At 37.1% G+C, this 15,077-nt stretch overlaps 1 protein-coding gene across 1 annotated transcript; it reads right to left on the bottom strand.

Moving 5' to 3' along the window:
* Nucleotides 1-12,108: 12,108 nt before the first annotated feature.
* LOC148014458 (28 kDa ribonucleoprotein, chloroplastic-like) lies at nt 12,109-13,953 on the bottom strand. Its single transcript, XM_087666627.1, has 4 exons — nt 13,411-13,953; nt 12,992-13,093; nt 12,610-12,897; nt 12,109-12,526 (listed from the first exon to the last, which is right to left on the bottom strand). Exons 1-4 carry the CDS (start codon nt 13,804-13,806, stop codon nt 12,455-12,457), a joined length of 858 nt encoding a protein of 285 aa, XP_087522753.1. The 5' UTR covers nt 13,807-13,953; the 3' UTR covers nt 12,109-12,454.
* Between the last annotated feature and the right edge of the window lie 1,124 nt (nt 13,954-15,077).

Here is a 15,077-nt window from a genome sequence, read left to right as displayed (position 1 = left end):
GGCTATGCATACATATACACATATGCACTTGCATATACATGATGTGCACATATACATATGCATACATACCGCTTATTAAGGCACATCATTTGAATCGTAGAGCCATTGACAAAATTCTGTGGATAGATTACAACAAGAATATAAATTGGTGAGTTCACTATGTTTATTTTGAAAGTGTGTAATGGTTATTATGGGAGGTAAACACAATTTTAGTGAATCTAGGAATCTTTCAAGTCCCATTCTTCATTATTTAGAATATTGGGACTCCAAAAAAACATATTTAAGTTTCCCAAAGCTATCATGTGACATATCATTGGAAACCTTATGAAAAATGGAATCTATTGAGCTATTGAATAATAAATTTGGAGCAACGATGTGAGACTTATAGCAAAGAGAAAGTTTTGACCATGAGTCCTAAACTTGTGGAAAGTTTCCACATTCACTAATAGTGTGTTGGTAGGTAATGGTTGTTTCCACAACCCCTTGGTCCTTGCACCATTGCTTCCACCAACACCGTGGGCTTTGTTAGTCAACTCCAGTTTAGCTATCATCTCTTGGTTTAGTGGAGCAGTACTACAACAATAAAGTAATCCTCCATAAATTCAATCCAAATGTTCACTTCAGACTCAGTATCATTTTCTTTGCCATCCCATGAAACTTGGGTGGTTTGATTTTCTTGAGAAGGAATTTCTTCTCTTGTGCTTCAATCAGGGTAAGCATAGACATGGAAGGTATAATACCCTCATTTTGTTAACATTTGCAAGATTGGTTGCATGTCTTGAGTGCTTACAAATATTCACATCTCTTTAAGGTATTTTTCAATACTTGAATCCACAAATTTCAAATTTGCAACATACGATTTAAGACTCTTTTATTATTCATGGTTCATAATAAGGCTAGCCAAATTTCTTCATTACATCAAATAGATAATTAGAATCAAGCTAGAGAGAGTTTTGGGTTACAATAGTCCTAATTGTGAAATTCAAATACATCAATAGTTTTGTAGGTTGGAGGCTCATCAAATATATTTAGGACTTTGTATTTTTTGGGAAGATTTGAAAATCTATCTTTATAATAAGTGTGGAAGCACGAGAACCCTAAAATGGCAATGCACTCGGCTGGGAGAATATGGAGCACTTGATCATAAAGATCACTATTCTTTCGAATCCATTCTCCACCTATATTGAGGATGGGATTTAGGTGCAATTCTTTGAAGATGAATAGCTTGGCTAGCTTAAGGTCTTCCATCCACTTGATTCTTTTAAGGTTGTTTTGAAGGTAGGCATGTCGATCGGCGTTGATGAAGCAATAGACTTTGCTTTGAATCCACCAATGCTCCTGATACAATGGTGAAGGATTGTATATACACTCCAAGATCCTCATGAAGCGATCCCGCCAATCAAAATCAAGGAAATGCATTGGTCAAGTAAACATTACTTGGAATACCAAGAATTTTTGCCAATCTTCATCATTTTGAAAGAGATTCCACTGATAGTTAGAGGGTGAATCATTTTTACTTTTCATCGAATGTTTCCTTAAACACAGTTATAAACAAATCTTCCTATACATCAATTCCAACCTCGCTCTAGAACCACATGTGACTTGAGATATCCTTAGTTGCACAATTTAATGGTCCATCGAGATGATTTTCTAAGCAGCACCGCTCGATACTCTTTTGAATAACACAAGGTTTGGTGCCTAGACCCTCTCGAGCCCACTTCACAATGGAAGGTCTTGGCCATGCCCACAATAATCGACCTAAATTTTAGTTTCTAAGTAAACCAAGCTCTCCTATTTTGAGTTAAGTAGCATTCGTCTTTTAGCAACTACTTGTGCTAGATTGCCCGAACCAAAAGCCGACTCATATCGCACTTGGTTCAAGGAGAGTGAAAAATGAGGAGGAGTATGAGTACATCAACCCCTCTACCTGTGAGAGACAAAGTTTCACTCCATTCCCCTAAAACAATACGGAGCTAAGGTTCTAGTTGATTCTATGGGTCAATATTTCCTATACTTTAACCAATCAAATTTTTTAAAGAAGCTCTTTGCTCAACGAGACCACCTTGCCTAAGGATAGATTCGTCATCAAGAACCATGCCCTCTCACTTCTCTCGATTGGGTAGTTTTAGTTGTCTACTTATCTAACATATTTATTTTGTACACATAAAATCAACTCTTTTAATTAATCCTTTTAATCACAGTGCTCATTCAAGTAAATTAAATCACCACACACAAATAATCAAGACAATCCTTTGGAAAATAGCTTCTTTATTTAATAAAGAATCTTATACAAGTGTTCACCTTCCACCCATATGAAAGGACAGCACGAAGGCCTTTATTTTTCTAAGGTTTTTTTCTCTAACTAGTACCGAGGCCTCAATAAGTCCTTCCTACGTCATGTAGGGGTTTGGACAATTCCTAGGAGTTTAACAGTTTACTATCTAGAGCCCCCATGGCACCCTCAACTCCTCCTACCCACCAAGGATCTCCCTACAGAGCAACCTCTCACCATTGGGGTCAGTCCAAAATCTCGAGGCAGCAAAGCTAATCCCCCTTAGAAAAGGGATCCACAACTAGCCTTGAGGGAGATCTAGTATGCTTTTCTTTTTATCCTGTTGAAAACTTTATACAGTAGGCTTTTGATTCAATTCAATCAACTTTCTAAGTGTATCAAGTTAAACTTGTATGCACCGTTACAAGCACAAGCAATTCTTCTTCAAGCACTATTCCTATACAAATAGAGAGGCAATTTGAGCAAGATCTTAACTTGGAGGAAATTCTTTTCAACTCGGTCCTCTTCTAACTTCTTTTCTCTTAGTTTCCCTTCGGATTTGTCTTTTCTAAGTCCCTGTTTTGAGATCTAAATTTTGATTAACCTTCCTTCATTAGAACTTTCCTTGATTAGTGTTAGTCTTCGTTTACAATTTTTACTTGTAATCCTTATTAAAGGTTGGTCGCTTTACCTCATTACAAGTCTTGACTAACTAGAATTTATCCTAATTTTTGGGAACTAATTGCATCTTGGAATCATGATTTTTCCTTAGAATCTACGTGAGTCAACAAGGTGAGTATTTTTCCTAGAAATTTTTAGACTTTTATTCTTCTCAAGGAGAAGTATATCATCCTTTTTTGTTATCTCATGACCTAGGACTCATATTTCATTTTGTCATGTTGGCAAAATGAATTGGTTCAAACTTCCTAGGTTTAAAAATATGTTGGAAAAACGAATTGGTTCGAACATCCTAGGTTTAAAAATTAGTACATCTTCAATTTAACAATTTCTAATGAGCTATGAATGCCATAATTTTAACTTAATAATAATAATAAAAGTTCTTTCCTTTAAAAAAATACTTCTAATGGACAATTCTTAACAACCTACTTTAGTTATCCTAATTCACTTTAAATAAATTATAAATACCAAGAAAATTATTTTTCTATATTTATATGATCTAAAAATACTAAGGAATTCATTCTTGATATTTATTGTAAAAGAAATATCCTTGATAAAATTTTCACTTTTCCTACATTTACATAATTTATAAATGCTAAAAGAAATATTTTCAATGTAATTTTTACTTTTTAATATTTATATAATTTATAAATGCTAAAAAAATTCTTAACGTAATTTTCACATCCCCTATAGTTAAAGAAATACTCATGATGCGTATGCAATTGGAGGGAATTTATTCAATCCTTTTCAATGTTACGCAATTTATCCTACCTTTTAAAACTCTAATTTAAATAACCTTTAATTTTTCTAACATTTCTTTTCTATTGAATTCCCATTCAATTATAATTTATTTGATAAATATTAAAATTCTTTTATTTATGTTCCTAGTCATGTATTAAATGAACGTTACTTTACGAAGAAACATGGTTCTGTGTTGCATGTGATGGCATGTCATTCACATTCGCGACCATATCGGTAGCGTCCATACTCCCCTCTCCAAAATATTGTCTCTTCGGGGCCATTGCAAGAAGGGAGTCCGCGTACGCTAGCTTCACGAGCTTTGACAGTCTTGATTAGGAACTTTAAATGGTTTAGTGGGCTCGTTGTGAGACCGAGACTTCATAGGGAAGAGGATGATTTTTTTCACGGGTATGAGGCACGAAAGGTAGATGAGTCTTCACAATCCGAAGTAGTGCTCTCCTTCATGATTGATGGTGACCTCCTATTACTCTCTTCATTCCTCTCTCTCTCTCCTTCTTGACTCTCTTCCTCTCTATTCTCCTCTTCTCTTCTTCTGCCTCTTCCTTTTCTTCTCTACTCCTCCAATATTCTCTTCTTTTCTTATCTTTCTCTTCTCCTCTTCTCTTCTTTTCCTCTTTCTCTTCTCTTCTCTTCTTCACCACCTATTCTCTTCTCCTCCTTCTCTTCTCTCCTTCACCACACCTCTTCACCTCTCTCTCTCTCTCTCTCTCTCTCTCTCTCTCTCTCTCTCTCTCTCTCTCTCTCTCTCTCTCTCTCTCTCTCTCTCTCTCTCTCTCTCTCTCTCTCTCTCTCTCTCTCTCTCTCTCTCTCTCTCTCTCTCTCTCTCTCTCTCTCTCTCTCTCTCTCTCTCTCTGCAACTAGCAAGGAAAAAATCAAAGTATTAGCCTAAGCTTAAGACTTTATAGCCTTTATAAAGGCTAACTATCTCATTCTTCACGACAACAAGTCCTCTATCCCCTCGATAGCTCCGAGGTTGATTGTTAGTGTCCCACTTATACAGAATTCATGGTGTTTTTTTAATGCAATCAAGGTAGTTTGGATGGTTACAATGGGCGTGTGATGATTACAAGGGGGAGTGTGGCAACTCGATGGCAACTCATTTCATCTTCTTTTTGTTTCTTCTTTAAAAAATTCTTAGGCTTCAATACCTTTAAGCTCTCCCCCTTAATCCCCTAGTCATGCATGGGGTATGGGATTGTTGCAACCCCCTCCCATCTCATTGGCTCTAATCGATCTACTCTTACCTTCTACACTCTTTGGTTTTCATAAATATTTTTCAACTTGTTTAACTAATATTTTTAAGTGCATGCCTCACTCACAATGCTATTATAATTTGCACATGAGTAACTATTTACAAAATAATTTTCTACTAAAAATTAATAGTGCTTAAGAAACTTTTTGGGTTAGTCTTCACTTCTTTTAAAATTTTTCATTTCTCTTTGTGCATCTTGTCTTTATCTTTGCCTTCCTAAAAGGGGTTAACATTACCCACATCCTATACTTGTGCCAGTACCATGGTACTTTGCAACCTATGTGGTCAATGTTGGTGGGTCATGAATAGGATGGCTAGTAATGATGTCTTTTTAGGTCATTGACATAGGTTTCCCTAATTAACAAAGTACATCTTAATCTAGCTTTTAAAAGTTTCAAGTGAATCTATGTCACACCCATTAGGTTGGATGCCATGTTGGGATGTTTCATTTGGGTTTGCCCTTAGATAGCGCAAGGGTTTGAACTATTTTGATTGTAGCTTGCCAAAGGTGTTCCTCATTTAATGTTCTACATGAGGCTCCGTAACTTCTTGGACAAATCAAACAATAAGGGCTTTTGGATAATTAGAGGTTTTGGGGAGTGAGCTCTTCTTCCCCCATGACAAGAGTCACTTTGATTAGGTGAGTAAAAAAGGTGATGAATATTAATCTATCATTATCCTTTTACTAATTGAGATGCATTTGTCCCTTGGTAGAATCCTTAAGGTTTTTAAACGGTTTTGGGAATCTACCTAAAATATGTGCACGGTTGTCTCAAGCTAAATGACTATGCACACATTATGATTTTCTTTGTTTTTGCTTTTGGAAAATTCAATGTTATTCAAGTGCACATAGACTTGAAACAATTTTTGAGCCTTTAACAAAATGGCTATGATGCCCTACATCACCTTAAGCAGCAATTGATTGAGGAATCCTTCACCAAGGGTAGGCTTTCTTTTTATAAGTCTCCATGCTTGGGTGGCATATGTTGCGAGCTCTTCCTTTTTGCTTAGGTGTTGGTAGTAAGTTCACCAAGGTGACTATTGACAATCAGGTTCTAGCTAAATATGTGAATTCACTTATTTAAGTAATCAACTTGAGAATTTGGGGGAATTTTCGGTAGATTCCCTAGGTCCATACTTTCACATGCTTTGATGTGCCTTGGTAAAACATATTATGATAATCCTAGCCAACTTGGTAAGACGTGTATTGTGATAATCATAGCCAACTTGTAAAGAAATTTAATGTAGAGACCACAATGTCACTTTCAGGGCTTGATTAGGCCTATGTGAGTGAGCCCATAAATTGAGGCACTTCATAAGATATGTGATTGGCATAAAACCTCCATCAATCATCATTTTCGTGCTAGTTTCATGATGTCTTGAACTTACACATATAGCAATGGTGATGGAACTACTACATCTTTGATAAAGTGATAGTTGCAATAGCACTTACCTAGACTATTTGATATGGGTTTGCAAAGGGTGATTTACACTAAACATGGTTCGATGAGTAATATTGCTTCATTTGGTTGCTGTTGTAAATCCATATACAACTCTGTCTTTTGGGCCTAGGTGCAATTACATATTCAAGGTATCATTTTGACAAAAACTCAGCACAACTTAAAAATCATTTGATCATATCATAGGTTGCAACATGCAAGTTTTTTCTAGCTTCTAGAGATTTGCAAGTCATCCATTCCAAGTACAAACATACCCTCTCTCTTGTATTGCATAGACTTGGGACAAGAACCTTAGCAAGAGTTGTTGCTTAGTTCCATAAAATAGCTTGAATGCACTTGACTTTTGATTGTCTTATGAGCTATTGTGGATCCATTACATGGTGGTGAAGCTGTGCTGCCAATCTCAATGAGATTTCTACTATTTTTATGAGGACAGGTTCTAGAACTTGTTCATTATTCAACCAAGTACTTACTACATTGATGATCTAATGTTAATCACCATGAAAGTATTAACTAGGGCTCTATAATTATTGATAAGGTTTACTTTTTGGCTACTTGCTAGCTCTTGCTAGCAACGGTAATATAAGACTATGTTTTCCCATAAAACTTTGTAGTTGTCCTTGAATCAAACTTTTGTGACTCTAGCTTCAACCTAGTTTGGATAACTAGTGGCATCATGATTGTGCCTATTGAGTAGTAGAATTTATCAATGCTACAAAGTGAATTCCCCATTCTGAAAAGTTGGACACCCAATGATGAATATTAACTCCATCTTATCTACATTATCCAATGGGCCTTTTAGTTTTGGTATTTATCTTAGTGCTTGACATGCAAAGCAACATTGTTGAAGAGAGTAGACCATCATAATTGGGTCTAAAGATCTTTTCTAAAAATCATGATGGCATTAAAGTGACCTCCAAATATGCATGCATAAGATTTAGGAAGGAGAGAGTGATGCTCATGCTAACATATACATTTTTTAATGTAGGAAGAACCAAGTAATACTCATGCTTGCATATAAATCATTGAAGAATACCAACCTACCCCATTGATAAAGATGTCTTGCTACAATTTGGCACAATAACATCTTGATTAACTACCTTCGTAACATGGCTTTTTCTATTAGTTTTTCAAGTTGTCTTTCCTCTAGAACTTCTACAGTTTCTTTCCCCCAAAGCAATGTTAGTATTTGGCTCAATGGGAAACTAATTCACATTAGGGATATCAACTTTAACCCTCTAAGGGAGCTTGTTTTTAGACCAATGATTAGACATAACGTGTTGTTTTTCTTTGTACTAGCCATCTGAAAGTCAAAGTTTAACAATAATAAATAATACACATAAATTGTGTTTTTCCTTGTGTAACAACTTGAAAATCAAACTCTAATAATACTGACAACCATATGTGGTGCAAGTACTATGGCGAGGCTTATTCACAAGACAAATCAAGGCACAATGATAAAAAAAGAATAAAAAATGAGTAGCCAAGTAGTGAACACCATATAAGAAAATTTGGGAATTTTCCTAGTTCCAATTTCAAATAAGTGATAAATATTTGACCATGTTGCTAAATCTTAATCCATACTTGAAAGTGGGATTTAGGAAGGTAGCTTATATAGCATTTAGGCTAAACTCCACCTTTAAGTAAGACAACAAGATTTGACCATGTGGTTAAATAATAAAGGTATTGGAGGTTCTCAAAGTGTATGGAAATTCCCAAATTTCATAATATAGTGTTAGTGTGAGATCTTCTTTAAAAGCATTGACCAAAAATCCTTTAAAAGCATTGAAGCTTAAGTTTTCTCCAAGGCCATACAGGCTAAGCTACTTAGGTTGGATCTGGATCATCCTTCAAATCATTGACTACCTTGTTGAGGACCTATTCCTCATTGAGGTTGTGCAATTTGTTTGTTCCACCTAGTCACCACACATAAGGGACAAGGGAAATTTGGAGATGAGCTTTGGAAGAATTATACCCACGCGAGGAAGGTGACGACTTCTAGTGCTTGCATCTATAATCTTCTTTGAGAATGGGTAGCTTTAATGAGCATTTCAAAAGTAACCCTTATATGCCAATCTCAATGGCCTCATGTCTATTCTTGGCATGAGCATAATTGAAATCTCAAATTTGTTAGAGATAAACTTCTCATCCACACTCATCCTATAGTTGCATTGTAGTTCACATTTTGATGGGCCACAAAAGTGGTATTGAACCTAAAGGTTCTGATCTTGACCAATGACTACATATGTATCTTCAAACTTCCATAGCACGGTGTGTCTAAAGGTACCATCACCTATGTTTCTTTGATTCCCATAATAGGATGTCGCTAAAGGTAGCACTACATATGTCTCAATTATATTAAATTCTAGCTCTACTTATAATATGTAGGGCTATAAACTTGTGTATATAAATGCACCATCACATACATTTCTTCAATCTCCCATCACATGGTCTTGCTAAAGGTACCATTACATATCTCACTTATATTAAATTCTCTCTAATATAATATGTAGGGCCGAAGAATGGAATCTCAATTAAAGGCTCTACTCCACCTGACAAGGCACATCACTATTATGTGATCAAGCTATTGAAAATTTTATTAATTGTCTCTCATCAACTTGATGGACAAACAGTCAATATACCTCTCGTTAGTCTCCACCTCTAGCTAAATGCTATCAATGGAATGAAAAGGAATCTACACTATATATTGAACAAAGGTTCGCAAGGGGTGCCATGTCCACTATATATTAAACAGAGGTTTCATGCAACCCTATCCTCTCTCGCTCTCTCTCTCTCTCTCTATATATATATATATATATATATATGCTCAAGGCAGCCTGCATATATTATATATAAGTACATATAATTATCACACTCAACACACAATATATGCGATATACACAATACATAAATTTAAGTAATTGCACACACCCACATAATTGTGATATACAACTAGAATATATCTAGTTACAATATATATAATTGTGTATACAATAGATGCATGTGACATGCATACAATATATGTGATGTGTAAATACATGTAGAAGTACATGATATATAATGTATATAGAGCAATGCCAAAACTACGTTTTTAAGAATACATATAATAACATGCTAATAATAAATACATCCTATAATAGACAGCAAATAATTATGAGTTAAAATTCATATATATATTTATTTATTTATTTATTTATTTATTATTATTATTATTATTATATTACTTCATAAATTGTATGATATAGAATCACATATGGCATATCAAATGTAATACATTATAAACCATGTATGCAATTAATTTTCAATATTTATTATTTTATAATTTTATTGACATACATAATTTAAACTTATTTTAGTAATTTATTATTTTATATAACTTATTTACTATTATTATCATAAACATTAATTTTCCATTACTAATAGTTGCATAATTATGCATACTTTATGTAATATTGATCAATAAATCAAGGTTAAGACCATATCACACACACACACACACACACACACACATCCACTTGACTTTGCCACTTGGAAGCATAATGCCATGGCTCAAGAACCACAATACCTTGGAAAGCCCATGCAAACCTCTCGCAGCTCAAGAAGCAGCAAAAGAGAGGGGGCAATAGACAATGGAGAGAGGGGAAAAGAGAGAATGATTTATTTAATAGAGACTTAAAACTTCTGTTAATTTTAATATATTTATATTTATATGCATCAATAATTTAAATATAAACATACAATAATAACATTTTTATTTGTCTTTACACATAATTTCCACTTATATGTTTTAAGTGTATATGGACATATTTATACATGCTGTAAGATTTATAAAGCATGCCTTCAGATGTGAAGTGCCCCAATTGTTACTAACACCAATGCAGCAAGGCGGCCTAAGACTAGTGCACACACCAAAAAGAATCTAGCATTAGTACTACCTAAGGTTACCCAAGAGATGGGATAGGGGACGTGGTCGCCCAAGCTAATCGTTCAGCTAAACAGAGGCTGATGCACAGTCGTGCGGATCTTTAGTGTCATTTAAGTTATCAACCTACTTAACAACTTAAGGGGTGCAATTGAATTCACTCCATCTGTGTAAGATCATTCATCATAATAACATTTGCAATTAATCGAAGGATTATAATAGGCTCCCTCTTATAAAACCAAGCTTGGGTAAATTCTTGCCCATATCAAGTAGCGAGAAGAGCTCAAACTTCCCTCGATCGAGTTGAGCTCCCACCCAATCAGAAGATTCTAGAGAATAATGTATTACCCATCCGTAACGCTCATGCCCTCACCGCAAGTAAGACTGCCTGTAGTTTGTGCGACTGAAAGGCTCGACTCGCCTTAGATTTTGATCCCTAGCCCAAATCCTCAAATCTGATTGCAAAACAAGCTCCGTTTATATTCTGCGGGCTTCAATCAAATCATGCTCAGGCTCGACCTCCTCTGCTCCACCGATGAGAATGGTCGCCAAAAATGTACAGATAACCTTCCAATGGCCATGCTCACACTGTGTGCTAGCCTACCTATCTCCCTACTTTAGCAAATAACATAACGGCTATTATGCCTTCGTCGATAACCCCTTAAAGTAACATTTTCCCAAATCCTCAGATTTTGTAAGAATAGGAGTTATCCTTTAAAAAATGATGCTTTAGAATTAGTCCCCCTGCAACTTAATTCCTCGAAAAAGTTCACCTGCTGTTCTTTTATGCTTTTAGCCATTGCAGAAAGGATCAAAGGAATCAGGAGACCAATCATCTTTGCATGGCACATCAAACTCCCCTTCACAAAAGCTCCAGAGTTGCGAAAGGGTCACAAAGAAGCTACTAACGGCATTGAGTACATGAAGAAAGACGTTCTGCATGTGCGTACTTCATTGCTTCGCACAAATTTGTGGTAGAGAACATCTTTCTTGTGGCATTCGGAGAAGAATACAACTGATGGGGAAAGAGCGCCCTCATCCAAGGAGAAAGTACAATAACGGACAATATCTAGCTTCACAGTTTTAGATACATCTAAATGCACATCCATTCAGGGCATTCAATATCAAAGGCACATTGTGATTTCCACGATCTGTGACATACTAGTTGACAGATCCATTTGAATAACTCCCTCAAATTCCCCACAATTTAACAGCTGATGCTTGCCAGATTACCATTATCAGAAGCTCAAAGATCATAATACGAGGCAAAACTTGTGCTTGCAGTCAATGTCGAGATAACAAAAAAAACAGTGTTTTGCCATAATTCACTGGAAGTTATTTTCCAATGATACTAAAACATTGCCCATAGGTTTAAAAAACTACCCGAAGGTTAAACCAAATCTTTTAGAAACACTTACGTGAAAATGCCTACCACGGACAGAACTGGTAAACATCTATCAACAAAGGATTACAAAATACTTGATACGTACATCACAGTAACATCCTCCTATGGAAATTCTCAATATTTAGTTACTTTGGCCTGTATGGCGTAGTAGGTTCATGGGTGCTATGGTACTATTTTACTGTAGTGTCAGATTGTAGGTTCTGTGGTACACTTAAAAATGCCACTTGTGTAACGCTCGAAGAGCTCAATATGCCATGCCAATGTTCAACTTTAAAGCTGAATGAACAGCACAGTTATATTAAAATAGCAACCGATTACACAACAAGAACTTGGTACTTATAGGTAGTAATGCCATCATGGTAAAGAGCTCAATAATATCCACGAGTGTAAATAGAGTTGCACTAAGACATTGTAGCTGCTTTGTCAAAAGGTGTTCAAGTCACAAATACTTGACGCAAAATACAGAGATGTACACGTGCTACAAAAGAGTAAATCATTGCTGGCAAGCTTTCACTGTGAGCACACTGCACATTTATCAAGGAGGCAACTCAACCACTCTTTCTATTCGAGTGTAAGGTCTCAGAGGCAATGGTCACGTCATGAGACATAGGAAATAAGGCAAATGCTGCCACTGGCTCCTCGATCTCTCTTCTGGGACCTAGTGAGTGCGACCAAGCTGATCCCTTAAAGCATACTTAGGCAATCATACAAAATCACCTCTCACTGAAGATGGCTGCCCTGCAAGATTGACGCGCAAACTTCTGCCATCCACCTCCTGAAGCACCAATAGAAGAATGGGTGTTAAATAGATTCTCTCAACAAACGCCATTTATAAGATCAGCAGGTGAAAATACCTACCATTCCGTCCATTTTGTTAAGAGCCTCATTCATTTCATCTTCAGATGACATAGTGACAAAGCCAAACCCTCGTGACCTTCCAGTCTCCCTGTCCAAAACAATTCTTGCTTCCACAACTTGACCAAACTCACTAAAAAGCTCCTCTAATCTAGCATTATCCACACCCCAAGCCAAATTTCCTACAAACAACTTATTGGTGTTTGACAAATCATAGCGAGGACGTGGTGGAGGACTCTCCCCCCTGACAGAGTTGGGGAAATTCACTCTAATGGTCCTCCCTGCTAGATCCTGCACCACACGAGGGCATTAACATAAATAATGCAACAGATCATAAAATTTGGCAAAATAGACTAGGACTTAGATGTATAAGAAAGAATCATACAGCTCCATCAAGCTTTTCTATGGCAGCATTTGCATCTGCAAGCGTACTCATTGTGACAAATCCAAAGCCACGACTTTTACCTGTCATTCTGTCGTATATAACCTGCCAAAATATGACCAAAAGGATTATCTGAGTCATATTTAAAACAAGCAAGCCCCAAGTAATATACAAAACACAGGTTGCAACGTCAGTCACTACACGTGGACAAAACCTCTGTGTGACTCCAAACAAGCACTATAAACTTTCTCACGACACAGTCTTAAGCCTTATGTTGGACGCATAAGAGATGAGGAGCACTCCTGAATAATTTACATAGTCCAGAAACGTGAGACGTGATTCATTCATCAAGTCTCTATACAATCACTAGCTCAGACTTCGTTGTTCAAGAAACAAATCGTGGAGATTAAGCTGCTACTTACCTCCACCATTTCCACACCTCCAACTTTCTGAAAGACCTGAGCAAGCTCCTCGCTGTCACAACTCCATGGCAAGTTTCCAACGTAAAGCTTCGTAATGTCAGGGAAAGAAGGCATGTCAGAGCTTCCCATGGAGTCGGATCCCTCATCCTCTGAAGTAGCGTCTAGCTCCTCCGTAGAATACTCCGCACGCAAGGACGTAGCAAAGCTGCGGAAGAACTTCCGGCTTGGGGCGGAGGAGGCACGAGGGGACAGAAGGCAGGCAGCGCGCTGCTCTGACAGGCGGAGGCACGGCCAAGAAAGTCTGCTACTGTGCGGGAGGAGGCCGTCAACACGGGAGGAGGCAGTCATAGGCGTGGCGATGGAGCCATTGACGCCGGACGAAGAGATGCACGCCATGGCGATGAAAATCCTTCCTTGAGCAAACAGAAAACCCTGGGGAAGACAGAAGAAACCCTAGAGATGGAGGCCGACAGCACGAAAACCCTTCGAGAGAGGGCAGAGAAAGGATAAGCTTCGAAATGATAGCCCGGCTATAGAGGTATTTCTGAGCCTACTTCCGGTCGTCCGATGTCTTATCTTCCTATCGCCCGGATCTGTCCACGTCCCCAGAAAAGTTCGGCGACCGCCTTCTACACACCTTCATAAAAATATCTATCTCTGAAAAGGTTGGGACTAAAAATCTAATCTATTAGGTCTAACGCATATCTTGGAAGGAAAATGGCCTATTTCCAAAAACCCTAAAGCAATGGGGCAGTTGTGGATAATTACACAAGAAGTTTTAGACAAATTCCTACTATAATTCTCGCAATGTGAATCACGACATCATGAGCTTCCGTGAGTCAGAGGTAGTGCGCACCAAGCCAAGTGTAGTTGGGGGTGCAAGGCTACTAGCCCCTAGCTAAGTATGGAGTGCATCTTGAGAAGAAGCTCATGATGTTGAACACTATATGCAAAAACAAGGGAAAAGAGCCCTCTTTTCCACCCCTTGGCCAACCATGCCTAAGTAGGTATATAGCACCTCTCCATAAGAAGCTTGTGATGTTGAATGCTATAAGGAAAAACAAATGAAAAGAACCCCTTTTACCATATGGGAAAATATTAAAAATTTATTACGAAAGGATTTGCAGCTCAACCGGGTCTTTAGTTCCTATACATTCTCTATGTTTTTGGAAGGAAGATACACTATAGATATCATGTCAATAGAACTCTTATTATAACAACAGTGCTTGGTTGTATGCTACTACATGGAGTTTAAGCTGACTTTCCCTATGAAGACAGTGTGCCAAGCATGTAGTCAATTGTTATAATACTTGCTCATAGGATCTATTGGCTCCTCCCTCCATTCGATGGATTGTAGTAGGCTACCTTCATCTATGCTTGAGTCTGATGAGCTAACATCCTTACCTTTTCCTTATCTAGCTAAACCATAAGATCTATGATCTAGGCATGATTAATTTGTTCCTTTTTCTCATAACCTCAACTTCTTGTAACTTATATGGTAATGATTACGTGGTGATTATGCTCGGGGGGGGTTTCCACCTGTAAGAAATCATCTATATAACGTGCGTTCAAAGGATATTAAGAAATACCCTTTCTTGACACGATATAAGTCTTAAAATGACCCCCTTTACTTTACTAAACTTACAGATTTTTTTCAAATTGTAATT

Source organism: Lygodium microphyllum, chromosome 25, assembly GCF_053477565.2.
Source record: "Lygodium microphyllum isolate KBCC chromosome 25, Lygodium_microphyllum_v1.1.10, whole genome shotgun sequence".
Classification (NCBI taxonomy): domain Eukaryota; kingdom Viridiplantae; phylum Streptophyta; class Polypodiopsida; order Schizaeales; family Lygodiaceae; genus Lygodium; species Lygodium microphyllum.
The sequence above is the reverse complement of the archived record's forward strand: the minus strand, read 5'-3'. Positions and strand labels throughout refer to the sequence as shown.

Coding starts and splice junctions, on each gene's coding strand:
- LOC148014458 (XM_087666627.1), bottom strand. CDS start 13,806: ATGGCGTGCATCTCTTCGTCCGGCGTCAATGGCTCCATCGCCACGCCT. Junction 13,094..13,410: donor GAGGTGTGGAAATGGTGGAG/GTAAGTAGCAGC, acceptor ATATTTTGGCAG/GTTATATACGACAGAATGAC. Junction 12,898..12,991: donor TAGAAAAGCTTGATGGAGCT/GTATGATTCTTT, acceptor CGTGTGGTGCAG/GATCTAGCAGGGAGGACCAT.